The sequence below is a fragment of the Myodes glareolus genome, chromosome 19, assembly GCF_982192425.1.
Source record: "Myodes glareolus chromosome 19, mMyoGla1.1, whole genome shotgun sequence".
Taxonomy (NCBI): domain Eukaryota; kingdom Metazoa; phylum Chordata; class Mammalia; order Rodentia; family Cricetidae; genus Myodes; species Myodes glareolus.
In genome coordinates, this window is record NC_142044.1 from 60,970,819 (window position 1) to 60,989,953 (window position 19,135).

Below are 19,135 nucleotides of genomic sequence, written 5' to 3' on the forward strand. Positions count from 1 at the left end.
TAGCATTATTGTATTTAGCCTTTTCAGATTGCCTGATTTGCTGAGAAAGATGCATTTAAGGTTCGTCCATGTCATTTCATGACTTGGTAATTCAGTTTCTTGTATTGTTGAATAATACTTGGTTATATCAATGCATCATTCTTTCTTTATCTGTTTACCTCTTGAGAGATGTCTTGGTTGCTTCTAATTTGGGACAACCATGAATAAAGCTTCTGTACATATGCATGTGCAGTTTTCTTCTGTGTAAGCATAATGTAACTTGTTTATGTAAAATAGGAATGTGATGGTCATGTCTCTGACAAACACTAATTTACTTGTTCAGGAAACTGCTAAACTGTCTTTAAAGTGCATTCTGCCAACAATAAATTATGCTCACTAATGTTCAGTGTGGCCTTGCAGTATAGTGGCTACTTTTATTACCCTGTGAATAAATAAAGCTCAGGAGTCAGATATTATGGTATAAACCTGATAGATCCACAGAGCAATGGAGAAATGATCAGCTAACTATCCTTTCCACCTTCCCAGATTGAAAAGGCCCATGAATCTTTCCAAGCCCCTCTTTATTCCTCCCAGTGTCTCTCCATTCTTCATCTGGGTACACCAGAAAACTCTATGGTTTATTCTGGCCAGTTTAATGTGAACTCTGCCCTCTGAATCAAGGTTTAAGTCCATTGGCAGTCTTGGAGCGATAATATAAACCAATATCCCACAACATTTCCCCCCTTTTGTCTAAATAAAAAGCAAAGGTTTTAACTCTAACATAGTAAACTATATACAATAAGAACAATTATCAGGTATTACCTAAATAAAAAGAAAGGTTTTAACTTTAACAAAGTGAAACTAAATATAGTAAGAATAAATATCAAATAAGATTTACATTCAAGATGTCTAGTCCATTTGTATTTGACAAATTCAGAGAAAATACTCCATTATCTATCCTCTCTTTGTAAGTCCAAAGTTTTGTACCTAATCTACTTTCTATCATAACTAAGGAAAACTGTAACCATAACTATCTAGTCTTCAACCCCATCAGAGATCCCAGAATGATATACTATTACCTGAATAAATAGGAAGTTCAGAGCAAACAACTTTCAAAACTATAGAAACAATAGAGACATCTGGCTGTCTAGACAGTTACCCAAAGTTCCTCTGCAACATTGGGGCATCTATCTTCAGCATACAGGTCTAGTATATCTGACAGACCTTTTTGTGAAGCAGGAAATTTTGAAGGACTATTCTACCTTGTCTTGGCAAAGTTCAGCCATTTTCTTCTTTTGTGTCCAACTTGTCCAATTTGGACAGCATACTGTTAGCAGTTGAGGCAAGGACAGGTTTTTACCCAGTGACTAACTTTGCCACAGTAAAAGCAAACTCCATATAGAGGTTCTTAGATGTCTATCATCCTTTTTTGAAGTAAACTGGTACTGCCAGGAACAGATGTGTCTCACTGTCATAAAAAGCCTTATGTTATTAATATATTTTAAATGCCATATTCTGTAGGTCTCTGAAATGTTTGATGATCATATATCTATTTAAAATATCTCTGTTGGACCTTGAAAACATACCTAATATAAGTTTGACTATTATAGATAACTAACTACTAACCTGTCTTTCTTTATTATCCTAAATAGTTTTCAAAGACTAAAACTTTACATTTTTAAATGAGCTACATAGGTACAATATTGTAAACAAAAATAGAAACATATATACAATATAATAAAAATAACCTTAAATTTGTATAAATATACAAATATTCATACCAATGTAAAATATTTGAGACTAGAAGTTGCTTTGATAGTTTAAAAGTAGACTCAATAATCTACCCTCTTATCCTATCATTTCTATACCCCCTTTCTCTTTTCAGAACAAGATCCCTGAATCTAATCACCTTTGCTTTGTTTCCTCCTTGACTGTGACCAATAACAACTTGTAACCAACCCCCCAAAACAATGACAAACATCCACTGAATGATCAAAAAACACCTGCCCCATCTTTTGGGAATGTGGGCATCATGTTCTTAAAATTACTTCTTGCTGTCTGAGGGTAATGGCATCTTTATCTGAAAAATCGAGATAAAGATGATGTCCTGGGAGAACTAACTGTTGTCCAGTCTTGGTGTGATAGGAAAATTGAAGACTTATCTGAAGTCCTGGCTGGGGTAGCCTATGTCTGGACCATCTTAGCTGACTTCCTTGGAATTGTCTGAACAGACTGTAGTCCAAAGCTTATCTTTGGGTAGTATTTGTCAGTTTAGTGCTGCTGTCACAATCCAGGTGGAATTGTCATTGTGGGCCCCATCATCCTTTTAGAGACTTAAAAGGTTGTTGTTAAGAATGGTCATGGTCACTGTAGAAAACTCGAACATTTAAATGCCATATGCAACAGATCTCAGAGAGATTAAAGGACCACAATCTACTAAAGATACCTGGGGTACATAAACTTTGTTCCTTACTACCTGTTTCAGATTCAAGCCCAAAATAATGTAGAGGGAGCTAGATGAAGCCTAGCTCTAGAATTAGTTAGTATTTTATATGACCATCAGTATCACAACAGAAATATATATATATATATGTTAATCTTACAAATTTTTAGATAATATTTGTATTTTAAGAAAAGCTTTATAGCTGGGCAGTAGTGGTGCGCACCTTTAATCCTAGCACTCGGGAGGCAGAAGCAGGCAGATTGCTGTGAGTTTAAGGCCAGCCTGGCCTACAAGAGCTAGTTCCAGGACAGACTCCAAAACTACAGAGAAAGCCTGCCTCGAAAAAAAAAAAAAAAGAAGTTTTAGGCTGGAGAGATGACTCAGAGGTTAAGAGCACTGGCTACTCTTCCAGAGGTCCTGAGTTCAAGTCTCAGCAACCACATGGTGTCTTCCAACTATCTGTAATGAGATCTAGTGCCCTCTTCTGGTGTGTAGGCATAAATACAGGCAGAACACTGAATACATAATAAATCTTTTCAAAACTTATGAAAAAAGAGAAAAGTTTTGAAGAGTCAAAATAAAACCAAAGGATTATGAGATTAGTGACAATAGAATAATCACTTAATTTTATTTGTCTTTTTCCCATATCAGGTAGCTCTTCTTACATGAAACAGAGATTTTGGATTTTCCTTTAATATGCATGCTTGTGTTTAGAGAAAGAAAGAATCATGCTCCAATTCCAAAGCCAGCTTTAATTTTTAATGGATCTATGACTACAAAAAGACCATTTGCATTATAAATCTATAGATAACATCAGACATAAACATTTGGGAAGATTTATGAAATTTTATCTTGTTGGAAATGTGTTATGCCATTAAACCAATTTACTTTTTTCTTGGGACATTTTCTTCTTCAGATATCTTCTTTGCCCAGTGATTTTCATATTATTTAGTTGGATGCATTTATTCTCCTGGAAAGACAAAAACAAAACCCTTCTCAAACCCTAATTTTGGGGAGTTTCCCTTTTTGGAAGGTTATGTCTTATCAAATGAAAGATATTTGTTAGCTGTATAAGTTAATTTAGACAGATTTGCCATGCTATTTGATGAACTGTCACCTCTTCTAATCAAGAGTTCTCTCCTGTTTGAATCTAATTTTATCAATCTTGATGACATCCATAGTTTTTCTTCTCCTGTGGGAACAAAAGCAAAACCTCTTCCCAGTGTAACACATTTCCTGGTTTCCATTCTGAGGTTAACACATCTATTAAGTATATAGGCTGTTTAATTCAGCAGTTTTTTTCTACTATCCAATGTCTCTAAAACAACTGTTATTCCTTTTTCATTAGCATTCAAAAATTATTTTTTGAGACAGAGTTTCTCTGTGTAGCTTTGGAACCTGTCCTGGAATGCACTCTGTAAACCAACTGGCCTCAAATTCACAGAGATCCACCTGCCTGTGCCTCCTTAGTGCTGGGATTAAAGATGTGCGCCATCACTGCCCAGCAACATTCAGAACATTTTAAGTTAATAGAGCATTGTATAATCTATCTCTAAGGGTCTTTATTACCCCTTTCTGACTATTAAGCATATCTTTTTTTTTTTTTTTAAAAAGATTTGTTTATTTATTAACTATACAGTGGTTTGCCTGCCTATGGGCCAGAAGAGGGCACCAGATCTCATTACAGATGGTTGTGAGCCACCATGTGGTTGCTGGGAATTGAACCCAGGAGCAGTGCTCTTAACGTCTGAGCCATCTCTCCAGCCCATTAAGCACATCTTTTAAAGTGCACTTAGGTCTTATGAGAAAGGTCCACAACTTTCTGGACGAGTTTGAAGTATGAGGTGAAGTCAGTGGTGGTAGCTCTGCCACTTGGCGCCATCTAAGGCCCCACTTTGGGTGCCAAATACAGTGCCTATTTTTATTGTTCTGTTAATAAATAAAACTTGGGAGTCAGATATTAGTCTTTAAATCTGATAGATTCAGAAAGTGAAGGAGAAATGATCGGCTGACTGTCCTCTTCACCTTCCCAGGTTGAAAAGGCCTGATCTTTCCAAGCCCCTCCTTATTCCTCCCTGTGTCTCTCTATCTTCATCTGGGTCCATCAGAAAAAGTTATTGTCTTTTTATTACTGAACTATAAGAGAGTTTTTCATGTATAAATATTTTTAAAATTAGTTCTCTCTGAGAGGTTTGTTTCCTACAATGTGTACAAATTCAATGAGATCATATTCACCCCTCCCCCAACTTTTCCCAGATCTAGTCCACCTTCCCTAATGACCCAACTTCGTGTTTTTTGTTTTTGTTTTTTGTTTTTCCTTTTAACCCTTCAAGACCAATCTGTGCTACTCAAACATTCTTGGAAGTGGTCTTCCGCTGGAGTCAGCTTATCAGGGGCCACACTCCTAAAATACTGTCCCTCTCCCAGCAGCTAATGATTGCCATTGGCTCCTTTTGCCCAGCTCTGGCCTTGGCTCACACAGACTTTGTGTATGCTGTTGAAATTGCTGTGGATTCTTATCTGCAGTGCCCTAATACTTCCAGAAGATAATTTTCCTTGTAGTCCCCCGCCACCTCTGGCTCTCACTTTCTTTCTTACCCTTCTTTGAAAAGGATTCCTGAGCCTCTGGGGTGGAGGTGTGATCTCTTACTCACTGTGCTTTGACAATTGTGGGTCTCTGTATTACTCTCCATCTATTACACAGAGAAACATCTCAGATGCAGGTTGAGAGATACGTTGATCTGGTGTGTGTTTGTGGAATACAGAAAGGCAGGCAGGAGGTGGGTCACCAGGCAGGTCTCAGGGCTTTTCCTCTACATTTTGGACATTTATCAGATACATAATTTGCAAATACTTTCTTCCATTTTATAGGTTGTCTTTTTTACTTTCTTGATGGTGTGATTTGCAACATAAAAGTGTATAAATTTTGAGTCAAAAATTTTCATTGCTTGTTCACTTGCATTCCTGCTGTTGGCAGTCAGAATGTGCGGGGCAGAGGCAAGAGTCAGCAAGAGAAAGGGCAGTAGAGAAACAAGAGTGCTGCTGACTGTGGGCAGCACCGCAGCAAAGGCAAGGGTGGAGCAAAGCGAGCAGAGCAGAGATCTGAGCTTGGAATGCCATGGTACTCAGAGCACCAAGCCATTGTTTCCGGAGTGCATGCTGCTTACTATGAAGTCTCAAGGAGGTGCTCGCTCACTTCCAAAAACCCTGCAACCCTGATGCGGTGGACTTGAAAAGAGGCCTTTTCCTCTTGGTACCATGCAAGCTGGGTTCTTCCTATTATCTCTGAGAGAGGTGATGCAAATGTGGAAGGAGTTTTGAGGTGATTGTATAAAAGATGCCAGTGTTGGATGTTTCTTAAAGGCAGGGATCTGTCTAACACAGAGTCTGTCCCACAGACTCTGCATAAATGTTTGTTAAGATTGATGGAGGTGGTCAAGTGTGGAGGGGAGAATTTGAACAGTGGCAAGAGATAGTTGAATTCAAGGAATCTCATGCCGTCCAAGAAAAGGAAAAGTTGGCTCAGTTGGAAACAAGATTAGCAACTACGTAATTTCTATCTCTCACCACGTTCATGAGCTCCCAAGATAAAGATGCGGTCTTTGGGAAGCAAGTCTGCAAAAGCAGCAGAGTTCTTAAGCGAAGGAGGAAGAGGAGAGGCGAGCAGGGGGAGGCGGAGCCTCCTTGCCAGTTTTGGCCAGTAGAGGTTTGGAAGCCTCTCCCTCCTCCCCCGGCTGCCTCCACCTGGCTCCTCCCCGCGTTCTCCGAACTCCCCTCCTCCTTTCCCCAAGGACAATCTGCAAGAAAAGCGGCGGCGGAGGAGAGCTAAAACTACCAGGCAAGAGGGAGGCCTTGGGTGGAGAGCGAGGGGCGAAGCCAAGAGTGAGGTGGGAGCGAACGTGCTGGGAACAGTCGGTGGGGAGGATAGAAAGGAACAGAGAGCCAGACGTGACAAGGCATCCGAAATCGCAGGCGAGAGGGGGATGGGAGCTGGGGACGCGTGAAGAAGCCGAGCCCCTCGGTTAACCTCCCAGCATTTGTAAGCTTAGGTCCCAGATGCATGGCGGGGGTGCTCGGCTGTGTTGCACTTGGCTGCCCGACCCCTCCCCTGGCACACATCCAGTTCAAATTGGTGCACCTATGATGCTGCGTTCCTGCCTCCTGCGTGCTTACACACACACACACACACACACACACACGATTTTGTATATTTATATTTAGTATCCGTGACTCTGTCCACATGCGTGTCACTGTGGACCCTTAAAGGATGCGGGTGTACGAATTGCATGCATTTTTATCTCCTGTGCCTCTTGACATACAGATTCAGGAGGTGAGCTGCTGTTTACAGGTCAGCACCCCAGCCATGGTAGGGTGAACTCTCTCCCCCTCCCACTGAAACTATGACATCAAGGCATACAGGTGATGAACTCCAGTTGGAAAAGAGAAGAGAAAACTTGAAGTTTTAAAGATCAGCATAGTCAGATGTCTATTTCTTTCTTTCCCAAATTTTTGGGTTTCTATTTCCTCCAAACATGTAGTCTTTCTCAAGAGCAACAGAAATTGAGACGGTCACATTCTAGGTATATGTTGTTTTCCCAGTCTGTCACTTTCTAAGTCCTAGGTGTGCCTGAGTGTTTTTGTTTTTTTTTTTTTAATTTAGAAGTAGCACAAAGCTATTAGATATCACTATGGCATTTTATAACAAAATGTGTTTTAATAGATTCTCTTTCCCCTTATCTCCCCACCACCCTGTACCCTGATCTCTCCTTGTACTTCTCGGTCTCTTTTCATGTTCCATGGACTCCCATCCTTCTTTACCTATTTTCTCACTCTCTCGGTCTCCTTTCTAATGTTCTAGGCTTTACTCAGTCTTCCTCCTGTTCTTGGATATACAGGTACACTTTACAATACAGGATTTTCATATGAGAGAGAACATGCAGATTTTGTCTTTCTGAGCTTGGGTCACCTCACTTAATATTACTCTTTGCAGATCCATCTATTTTCCTGAAAATTTAATAATTTAGTTTTTTTGTAGCTGAGTAAAATTCCATTATGCATATGTACCACATTTCTATGGTACCCATTCATCTGTTGATGGCCGTCTAGACTGATTCCATTTCCTGTTTTCTTCTTTCCTTCCTTACTTTCTTCCTTCCTTCTTTCCTTCTTTCTTTCCTTTCTTTCTTTCTTTCTTTCTAACTTGTGATGCCTGCAATCAAGGGTCTTGCCAATACTGCACACTGTGTTATATTCCCAGCCCTGAGGCTTTAGGAGTAGAATTTGGAGGTCTATCCATTCCCAAGCTCACTCTTCATGTATTTGTGGTCTATTGGTTCATTGATGCTTCTCAGCAAGTGTCACTGACCTTCCCTGTGTGCATACACTTCAATGGGTGGGATTGGAACTGGTTTTCTTTTGTGTTGTTGTTTTTGTTTTGTTTATAAGCATTTTATCTGAATGGATGTCTGTGCACCACATGTGTGCCTCATGCTTGTGAAGGCTGGAAGACGGTGTCCAGTGGGGATGAGTTACAGACAGTTGTGAGCTGCTTTGTGGGTGCTGGGAATTGAACCCAGGGCTTTGGAAGAGCAGTCAGTGCTCTGAACTTCTGGGTCATCTGTCCAGCACTGGGAGTAGTTTCAGAAGTAAACATACTCCCTGCCTTGGAGGAATTTTCAGCCTAGTTAGAGAAAGTGCATTTAACAACAACACAGTCTAGTGGTTTGCAATCAGGAAGCTTTACTAGGAGGACACAGGGTATTTTGGGCTTTGCACACCGTCAGGTCTACTGTAGACCCTGCACAGCGTTAGCGCACAGATGAGCACGGAGAGCGTGGACACACTTTTTCTTTTTCTTTTTCCCTCTCTGAGACAGGGTTGTGATAGGTTGCCAGGTTGGTCTTGAACTTTTGAGTTTTATCGGATTGGAATAGCTGGGACTACAGGCAAGGACCCAGCTATATGGGGATTTGAATTTCAGTTCTTTTTCCTGTCATAAAATATTTTTGTAACCATTTAAAATGTAAGGACCTTCATAGTTTGTTGCCATACAGATAAGTGAAAATGGCTGGATTTGTCCTACAGGCTGTAGTTTGCTAACCCTTCATCTAGTCTAGCCCTCTTATTAGTGTATAAAAAGGAATTAAAACGTCAATAAAGTTGTATTTGAATGCTAATGAATTATTATTTCCAAATAATATGTAACTTGTAGAAGATTCAAAAAGAAGGCTTTCTGGACTTTGATATCTAGTAAAGTTTTAATAGGTTAATAAGGGTAAAGAAGTGTGGCTTTAAATGATAGAGTGAGGTATGTATGTGTGTGTGGTTGGTTGGTTGAATGGGTGGATGGATGGGTGGATGGATGGATGGATGGATGGATGGAAGGATGGATGGATGGAATGAGACAGGTTAGCCTGCCAAAGGATGCACTGTGTTCGGACACCAAAGTCTGGACTAGCAAAGTAATGGTCAGATGGCAGTGGACCAGAGGATCCACGGGTAGTGGGTAGTGAGAATGCTGAAGGCAGGGCTCAGCCATAGGAGCTTGGAATGGAAATCACGAAGTTTTGATTCCACCTATCAATGCTGATTTTCTACTGCATTTGTTAATCTTTGTCTCTAACTGTATGTGTCTATCTTCATGTTTGTCTCACCACATATATTTTATTGGCATCTGTGGGTTTGTATGTTTCTGTGACTTAGTCTTTACAAGCAACTATCCCAATTTCCCCAGATACTAGACAGAAGCAAGCTTCTTTTAAAGTCCTTGTTCCTCTTTATGAGTCCTCCCTCAACCAAAGTCTCAGGGGCCTGCAGCCTTCCCATGAAAGTTCATTTTGTGTTTCTAATAAAGGAAGAAGGGCAATACAAGCTAATGTGTTAAGGGAGATAAGTTCAACTATTGCCACAGCAACTCAGGTAGAAGGAGGCAACAAGGATAAAAAAGAGGGTACGGGCGGGAAGAGAAAAAGAAAGGATAGTAGGGTTTAGTGGCAGTATTGACTCTGGGAGGCAGGTGACACATTTTAAAGTAACAGGTGTTAGTAATGGGTAATGGGAAGTGATGAGCCTATTGGTGTTTTATGGATATAAAAGTATGCCTTGCCTGGCGGTGGTGGTGTGCACCTTTAATCCCAGCACTCGGGAGGCAGAGGCAGGCAAATCTCTGTGAGTTTGAGGCCAGCCTGGTCTACAAGAACTAGTTCCAGACAGGCTCCAAAGCTACATAGAAGCCCTGTCTCAGAAAACCAAAAAAAAGTATGCTTTGTATTTCATATTTAAAGATATATATATTCTTCTATAAATGACTATATAAAGGTCTCACAATATTGGTGTGTGTGTGTGTGTGTGTGTGTGTGCGTGTGTATCTGTGTGTAGCAGAAGTTTTGTTACCCTTCCATTTGATAGCATATAATGTGAGGGGCAAAACCCAAAGACAAAGAATTCAGCTGCTGCTTAGAAAGGCTGAGAGGAGTGGGTAGAACTGTAGAATGACCATAACCATTCCTAAGATTGGCGTCATTAGTTTGTCTGGCTCTCATGTGCCTTCCTTTATAACCTCAAACTTTAGCTCTAGCTCCCTGTTACCCAGCCTTGCTCACTCTACTCTGAACCAGAAGCCAGCCTGCACCTGTTTGCTTCCTCATTGCTGGTTCTGTCAGTACCTAAACCTCACCTGATTTGTGCCCTCTGCAGCACCTCCTTCCTTCATTAAAAGGATGCACTCAGATTTCCTTTTGCTTCCTCCTTTCTTTCTGGTTAAGTGTCCTTTCCTCTCGACCTTAGCCTGTTTTGAAGACAGGTTCCAACTGGGGTGGGAGGGGGCAGGGAATGATAAGCCAGGACTTATGTAGCCGTGGTCTAGATTACTCTGACACTTTAGCTTGTCACTCTGAGAGGGTGCAGCTCTGCTCTGGAAGACTTCCAGAGCTCTGTGGCTGCAGAGCCCAGCTTTAGTGGGAGAGTCTAACTGGGTGGCTCTAGCCAGTCTAAGACAGACACTTCTTGAGCAAGGGGCACCTTGATCCATCTCATCTTAACTGACCATTGTCTTGAATTGTAGAGTGGATCATGACCCATGAAGAGCATCATGCAGCCAAAACGCTGGGGATCGGCAAGGCCATTGCCGTGTTAACCTCTGGTGGAGATGCCCAAGGTAAGTGAAAGGGGACAGAAACATGGTTGCTGTGATTCTTGAGTTTCTTGACTCCCTCAGTTTGTATTCCCTAGAACTATTCTCATGTGGGTTCACACTGGGTCTTGGGTTTTCCTAGAAATTCGAACACGGACCTCTAAGTGAACTTAGGTATTGTTTGCTCTGCTACTGTTGACCCGAACTTTCGTAGAATTTCTATCCAATTTCTCTGTATATTAATGCTATTGGTCCTTGAGCACCATTGGAGAGAATTTGAGATAAGATTTTTGAGAAAGCAATAGATTTCAAGAACTTGAGAGATTGGGAAAGGGAAGAGACTTGAAGTTGGTATTGGGCAACTCAGCTGGATCCTTGGGTTTTTCTCCTGGGGAGTGTCTGCACTCACCAACTTCAGCCAGTGCTCTGTCACCCTGCTTCCCACCCTTCTGGTCTTTTAACAAATGGAAAGAACATCAGTTCATCAGTTAATCCTGCAGACCCAGTAGGGCTGGAGGGGTAGGAAACACAGAGAACCTTTCTCTGAATAGAGTCTAAGAAGCCATCAAATAAAGTATGCGGAAAAGATTAGGTGGGAGAGATGGAACAAAACAATTCCCACTTTTATTTTTCCATATATTTGAGCTTATAGTACGCTGTAGAGAATAATCTCTTTGAAGAGTTAACAGGTTTTCTCTGGTGCTTCTGGCCCTAGGGTACTCGGTGACTTAGTACTGAGGACTAAGCACTCACTTTGTGCAGAGCCCTATTGTGCAGAAGCTGACTTCTCTTGAGAGAGATTCTTTGTATCGCTGGGTTCTTCCTCAGGCACACGAATACAAGTAAGCCAGTGTGCACTGGCCATGTTGGATATGGTAAATCCTGGTGAGAGTAATTGGGAACTACTTCACAAGAAAAATGCTTTTAAAAAAAACAACAAACTGATCCTTTTATTCAAATATGGTGCCTGGAGGAGTGGCTGGCCATAGCACACACTCAGGAAGTGGATGGCTAATAAAGAAACAAATTAATGAGCACCTTTTGTGATCAAACAGAGTGCTAGGTGCTGAGGATGCATCTATGAAAACGATGATATTTGCTCTCATGGTATTTCTGTGTGTGTGTGTGTGTGTGTGTAGACTAGAGGTCAATGCTGGATGCCTTCCTTAGTCTCTCTACCTTATTGATTGATTGATTGATTGATTGATTTTGGAGAGAGGGTCTCCCATTGATTATATAAACATGCGCTGCGTGCTGGTGCACACTGGCCAGCCAGCTCCGAGGACCCACCTGTCTTTCCACTTCCAGCACTTTCAGGCAGGGTTTATAGATGCCTGCTACTGTGTCCAGCTTTACATGGGTGCTGGGATCTGAGCTGACTGGCTGAGTTATCTCCCCAAACCCTGGGTCATGGTATTTTTTATTAGCATATTTTAAAATGTCATATGGCCTTATGGGGTTTTTTCAGCTTCTTTCTTTTCCTAACCCACCCATCTAAGTATGGAGGACACAGGATCAGCACTGAAAAGTGTATGTTGAAGATCAAACTTTCAAAATTAAACACATTTATTGATTATAATTATGGTATATGTAACAAATCAGAATTAACCATGAAGAACCTGAGGGAGGAAGGCATGGCACTGAGGCCTGAATGATCAGACTAAGAATACAGAACCCTGGTGGTGGTTGGAAATGCCGCTAACCCAACTTCTGTTGTTTCGCTATTGATAGAATTCCATGTCAGTACTGTGATCTTCAACACACTTCTCAGTGGTGATCCTGTGGCCTATGTACTTAGATGGGTAGTTAGGAAGAGATAAACGCTGAAAAAACCCACGAGACCATATGGAAAGAATGAGAGAAAAGGACCTTCTCTAAAAAGAAGAGGGAAAGAGAGGGTTGAGAGAAGGGGATGGGGAGGAGCAGGGGAGGAGCAGGAGAGGGGAGAAGAAAAAAGAGAGCCCAAACCTCTGGGACTTTCTGGCAGTTACAATGTGAATCTATCTTCTGATAGGTGCATGTCAGAAGGGATCAAGGGAGATAGAAAATGACCTTCTAGGGAGACAAGAAACCAGAACAGAAGTCTGAAATACTGCTGAGAGATCCTAGCTGACGACGTCCCAGTACAGTGGTAGCCTTCCCAGAGACAGTATGCTGGCCTCCCGGGAGGAAAGAATAGGAATGCTGCTTTTCCCAAGGGGCCGTGGGCATCATGGTAAAGCAAGACTGAGCTCTGTGACACCCACGGAAGCCACAGCTGCCGTTCTTTGAGCTCAGCAAAATTAGTTAATCGTGAAACAGGAATATGACCATGAATTAGATGTCTTGAGCTCAAAAGTCAAGAATTCTGGAATGTTGGGCTGAATGGAATAAATACTAAATCGTACTCCTTTTACAACCCCAAAAGGCCACAGCCCCACTGATCCATACCTCATTGAGCCTCCTGACATTGGCATATCCTGTCTTGGAAAGGACCTCAGCCATCTGTTCTAGCCGGCTGTCTCCAGGCCGTGGCTCCAAATGCGTACATATCCTATTTTTAAAGGAGTACAGGACTGGGATTCTATTACCTCTCTGGATACTTATCATAGGGTTTATAATTTTTTAGTATCCATCCACTAGAGAGTACAATTCACATATAACAAACATTTGTCATAATTTTTTACCGTTTCCAAAGCTCAGGAAGAAACCTGTCAGTACCACCTTCCCAAACTCTCGTGATCAGGTCGAAGACGTAGCTCAGTTTGTATAGAGCCTGCCTAGGTGCATGAGATACCGCGTCTACTGCTCGTGGTGGTGTACATCTGGAAGCCCAGTTGGGAGGTGGAGGCAAGAAGATCAGAAATGCAAGGTCATCCTCAGTATAGCAGGTTTTTTTTTATTAGCTTCTATTTTCTACCTAGTCTTATAGAGACACAAGACCCAGCTCTTCCTCCTTAAGGACCTTCTCCAGAGACAGCACTGGCTGCTTCAGAGCCCCTCCTGCTTGTCCCCAGAATATCTCTTACATGCTCCCTGAAATCTTATCCTTCATCTTGCTTCTAATAAGCCATGCAGCTGCTCATAGAGGGTCATTTAGGGAAACATGGAACAGCTAAGAAAAGTCGGGCCAGGACTGGCCTAGGGCCAGACTAGGCTAAGCCGTGAAGTTGGTTAGACTCTGCGTTTAAACTGTGCTTCCCAGTCCAGTGTTTTTAGGCAGCTAGGGTTAGGATGCAGGAGGACAAAGGGATCCAAAAACGATGAGGAAACAGTCAGTGTAGAAGTGGGATAGGTGGTCTCTGCAGATTGGCAGGGCTGAGATCAGAAAGCAGGAGGGAGAGAGGAGAAAGCTGGCTTTCCTTACTGTGGGGTTTCTCTTCCCAAAGATTTGGATATTCCTACCAACTAGTGCTCGTTTAACAGGAAAGACTTTTTATTTATTTATTTATTTATTTATTTGGTATTTTGAGACAGGGTTTCTCTGTAGCTTTGGAGCCTGTCCTGGTACTAGCTCTTATAGGCCAGGCTGGTCTCGAACTCACAGAGATCCGCCTGCTTCTGCCTTCCGAGTGCTGGGATTAAAGGCATGTGCCACCATCGCGCAGCAACAGGGAAGACCTTTTGGGTCATTTATTTTTCTTTAATTGTGTCCCTCATGCCTTTCTCAGCTTGGGGTCAGAAAGAAACCTCTGCTGTGACATTTCAGAACGACAGCTCTTCATTTCCTCAGATTCTCAGCGTGTAGTCCAGAGCTCCAGACCCAGGAAAGAACCCCATAGCTGTGCAATGGCCTGGGCAATAAGCAGCAGTTTCCCATCTGCAGGATTGTTTTGAGCAGGCTTTATTCATCTTTCCTGGGGTTTTGAGGACTCTGCCCTGAGTCTGATGCTCCCTTCACACACACTGGGTCTCCTCAGGCCTCCGAGAAGTTTCTCCCTGTGCAGAAGTTTGTTGTTCCAGATCATTCCAACTAAATATATGAATGTAGACTTTTAGACTTCTTAGGACTGTGCCTAAGTGATGTCATGAGTAAGCTGTGCTCATAGGTGCCTCTGCTGACAAGCCCAACCTTTCCATCTTTATCTTAGATGCATTGTTAGATGCATTTGAAATTGCTCCTACTTTTTGAAATGGTTCCTGTGGCTTCTAAGACATTGCTAAGCCCTGCTTCTTCTTGTATCTCTCCTCCTAGTTTATTAGTAACCACAGTCACTTCTGAGAGTTCAGCTCCTTGTCCTTTGCCTCTCTAATCATATATGTTTTCTCTTCCAAGTTGGTGTGCATGTTCCACAAGGACTTTAAATTCAACCCATCCTAATGTGAACATGTTGTCCCCTACCCCTGCCTTCCCAAACCAAGCATGCCAGTTAATGCCTAGCTAATGGCACTTCAGTTTAACCCTTTACTATGTCCAAAGGGGGCACCTCTCTCTTCAGGGTGTGCAATCTAATCACCTCGCCTATTGGATCCAAGTCCCTTTCTTTGTTCTCTGAGTGTCTTCTGTCCACTATCTCTTTGTCCCACATGCCCCTCTACAACGAGACCTCCTCATGCCTTATCTAGGGTGCCAGAAGGCCCCCTTTCCCAGTGACCCCCCAACCAGCTGCTTGTCACCCTGCTGCCAGAGCCCTTCTGATACACAATGTAAATCTTATCATGTTCCTCAGCCCTCAAAATTCCTAGAGATTCTTGATTCTCTGTAACTATTTTTATGCACAAGAGGAGTTAAAAACCCCTTTAAGGATCATGAATGATACGGACCTTCTTCCAGAAGGAATGTCAAGACCATAAAACTCTCATGTAGTTTTATGGGGTTCATGGGTTTGCTGAAACTGATCACACATCCATGGATCCCCAGGTAAACCCAGACTTCTTCAGATGGCATACGGGCACCTCCCAACCTGTAGCACCATCTCTTATCACTTCCCGTTCTGCTTTTCACTCCTTATAACACTGAATTACCTGAAGTTATTTCTTGGCCCCCACCTTTCTACAGTTTTCCCTGCCTAGAAGGGTCTTCCTCAATCGTCTGTCTGACAAAAAGGACCAGAAGTCGCATTCTCAGTTTCAGGACAAATGCTGTATTTCTGAGCACTCCTGACAAGCTTATATGGTCCTGTTCATATGTGCTTTGACATTCCCCTCCCTTAGGGATCATTTCACCACACTGTGAGCATTTACGTCATGAGACAGTAGTTCCTAGACTGTATTGTTCCCTGCTGTACCTTCAGCACTCAGCACCATGTCAGATCGTGATGTGCATTCTGCTAATCTTTGTTCAAGGCTGAATGGACCTGCAATCCGATTTAGACCTAATAACTATATAATAGATGTTATGTCGGCCTGCAAGTAGTGGAGTGGAAGAGAGGAAAAGAAAGGAAAGGAAAACTTATTTTATTCTAAGTGCTCTGGATTGTTTAATAGTTTGCGATGGTCTTCAGTTTGGTGCTTCACAGGCTCCAAGAGTAATGGTTTCCCGAGTGTTTGTGGGCTTAGTATTTAAGAATCATATGATACATTTTATATTGAAACTAAAATATCTGAGAGAGGGTGGCTACAGCAGTTTTAGAAGCTGGTTATTCTGTCTCGGAGGTGTGCAAGCATCATCATGACTCCTGGTGAGGTTACATGGTAGGACAGTGAGATTACACGGTAGGACGGTGGGGAGGGGAGTGCACGCCTCACCAGTTCTGCACACACAGTTCCTGATACTGAGGGAGTTGGAGAATCACAACGGCGGGGCACATGTAGCCATGTAGATAGCTCAAAATGGTGGCTCTGTGGTGTGTGTGTGTGTGTGTGTGTGTGTGTGTGTGTGTGTGCTGAAAGAATCCGCCATCCAATAATAAACATATTTAGAAACAAACTGTGTTCTGTCAGATCACTTAGCCATAAAAAAGTCATGTTTCCCTGTGAACAGTGTCCTAAAGCTGGATGTCTATTCAGTGCAGAAAACAAGGGAAACCTAGGGAAACCATGGAGGCTCGTGGGCACAGAGTCCAGTCTAGAGTGCTAATGTGGACATGGGAGGACTTGGGTTTAAATCTGAACTTTTGGCTTTGTGACCTTGACACCTTTAACCTTCCATTTGAAATCTGTGAAATGGAGGAATCTCCAGGTTATGGGAGGGATTAAAGAGACAATCTCTGACCAAGCCTAGTGGTATCTAAGTCACAAAGCACATTCAGAAAGTGCTTGCTTTAGCACTGTCGTTATTCTCAGGACGCCCTTGCAGGCCAAGGTCGGGAAGGTCAAGGTTGAGGGGCTGGAGGGGCAGTGGATGGGGTATCTGGAGCTCCATTAGCATTGGGTGCAGCCACTGAAACTGGGGCGAGCAGAAGACTTGGGCGAGAGGAATCTAGGCTCACAGGACTGACTCCAGTCTTTAGCCAGATGTAACTGCTGTGCATTCCAGGACTGCGCTTCCTCCGAGTGACCTTTCCCTGACTTCTCCTCCCCTCCTCACAGGTATGAATGCTGCTGTCAGGGCTGTGGTTCGAGTTGGTATCTTTACAGGGGCCCGTGTCTTCTTTGTCCATGAGGTTGGTTCTTACTTTGTTCTCTGCCATTTCTCTGTTCCCTGCCTAATCTGCCTCCCACCCTTTTCCCACCTTCTCCTCCTCACCTCCTAGTTGCAATGCTGTTTTCTTTTCCTTGGCTCTGTCTCCCTGAGTCATTCCTTCCTCCTTCTGATTTCTGCAAATTGGGTCCTCACATTGCCTACTGAATTTAAAAGAAGAAACTCACGGAGATAGAACTGAGATGGGATGTCTTTCCCAGCAAGTTTACTGTAACTAAAGGTAGAGCTCCAGAGAGACAGGGTGTCACTGTGTTTCTGAATTTTCCCAGCTTTCTGAGGTTCTGGCTCCTCCTTGGCTGCCTTTGCTCAGTCCCTCTCACATTTTGCCCATCCTTTCCTTACGGTCTGTTTGCCCTTCTGCCAACTTCAGTTTTACAATAAGTCCTGTTTTTTTCCTCCCTCCCTCCATCCTCTTTCCCCCTTAGGTTATCAAAACCAGCTACCTTCTAGTTCTCCTGGGAAACATCTTGGAGAAAATAGGATGAGGGGGTAAAAAGGAATTAAGATGGAAGTGTATTTTGATACTTCAAGAGTGGGAGGTGGCCAGGCTTGGTAACATATGCCTTTGATCCCAGTACTCTGGAGTCAGAGGCAGGTGGATGTCTGTGAGCTGGAGACCAACCTGTGTAGTGAGTTCTAGGTCATCTAAAGCCATACAGTGAGACCCTGTCTCAAAGAAAAGAAAAGAATGAGAGAAACTTGAACATACAAAAGAGTTGACGTGTCCCTTCTGGGACTGATCTACTAAATATAACATTCTCACGAGCATCCAGGGGTCACTATTGGGATGGTGTAGCTTGAGCCTCTTTCTAGGGGAGCTGTCTTAGTTTTGTCCATCTAGAGGGAGCTTAATGGAGCCTTACTGGATATACTACTCCCTTCAGGGTTACCAAGGCCTGGTGGATGGTGGCGAGCACATCAGGGAGGCCACCTGGGAGAGCGTTTCCATGATGCTTCAGCTGGTATGTCCCAGAGAAGTCGTGTTCTGTTTTTACTGTCCTTGCCTCAGCCCACTCTGGTGTCCCAGATTCCCTGCCACGTGGTCCAGTGTGAAGGGTTTCAGTGACAGAAGAGGCTTATATTTGCCCTTTACCCTTTGCATTTGAAAACACCAACCTGGCTTCTTGCGGTGATTAAGGGGGTGAGAAGGTGGTTCCAGCATGGCTTGCCCTTTATAGAAAGGTCATAGCAAGACTTTTGCAACTGGCACATCATAAGCACTCTGGGGTCACGGGGAAAGTCTGGCCCTGAAAATAACCTTAGAGGACCAAGGCCAATAAACTTGAACTCAGCCAATCCTCGTGATAGCGATGTGACGGCCTGAAACTGGACTATTTAAAGGAGAAAGGGAATTGAGACTGTCTTGCATCATCTCAAAGAATCCTAGAGAAATTGGTTTTCCCTATCTACAGCCCTCTATGATTATCCAATGTTGTTCAAGTTCTTTTAAGATATGTCCACTCGGCGCTAGCTTAGAACTATAACCATTTGCTGATCTAGTAAGAAATTTACAAATTACAGCTGTATCCCATTCTTTATCTAGATCCTCTAAAAATTCCATGGGAAGCCACTAAATATGTAGTGATTTAGTGAAGTTTCCATACAGGCAGTAGTGTCCATCACAGAGTGACCTAAGAATAAAAAAGTATCCTCTACTAATATCCCAGAGCCATGGATGCCAGGGGCATCTATTGTTTATTAAAACTATTGAATCTACTTACCTCTTGGAGTATCTATAAGTTCCTGGGAAATCAAGACTTGCTACATACAGAGTAGTTCCCCCCCTCCCCTGTGAATACCTGAATACTGTGGCCTCTGATACTAACACCATAGATCCCAAGGAACCAATCGACCAATTGTCTGAGTGATCTTAGATAGAATTTCAGTGTGTTAGAGAGATACTACAAGCATACTGGGGTTGAATTCCTTAAAATAGTCTGGATGTAATCCAGTAATGCCAGACACTAAGGAAAATCCAGACAGAAGTCAGCGTGAAAGATGAAGGTAAAGAGATAAAGCT

General features: G+C 42.7%; 1 protein-coding gene across 4 annotated transcripts in view; it reads left to right on the forward strand.

The window, feature by feature from the left end:
* The window catches only part of Pfkm (phosphofructokinase, muscle), a 43,166-nt gene that overhangs the window by 13,617 nt on the left and 10,414 nt on the right, over nucleotides 1-19,135 (forward strand). For 2 of the 4 annotated variants that reach the window (XM_048444703.3, XM_048444701.3), the window contains 3 exons: nucleotides 10,485-10,577; nucleotides 17,004-17,077; nucleotides 18,000-18,077. In XM_048444703.3, coding sequence (XP_048300660.1) covers nucleotides 10,493-10,577; nucleotides 17,004-17,077; nucleotides 18,000-18,077 — 237 coding nt within the window. In that variant the 5' untranslated portion in view covers nucleotides 10,485-10,492. Of the gene's footprint in view, nucleotides 1-6,107; nucleotides 6,261-6,284; nucleotides 6,310-10,484; nucleotides 10,578-17,003; nucleotides 17,078-17,999; nucleotides 18,078-19,135 lie in introns of those variants that run through there. The other 2 variants (XM_048444706.3, XM_048444704.3) reach the window with 2 other exon arrangements.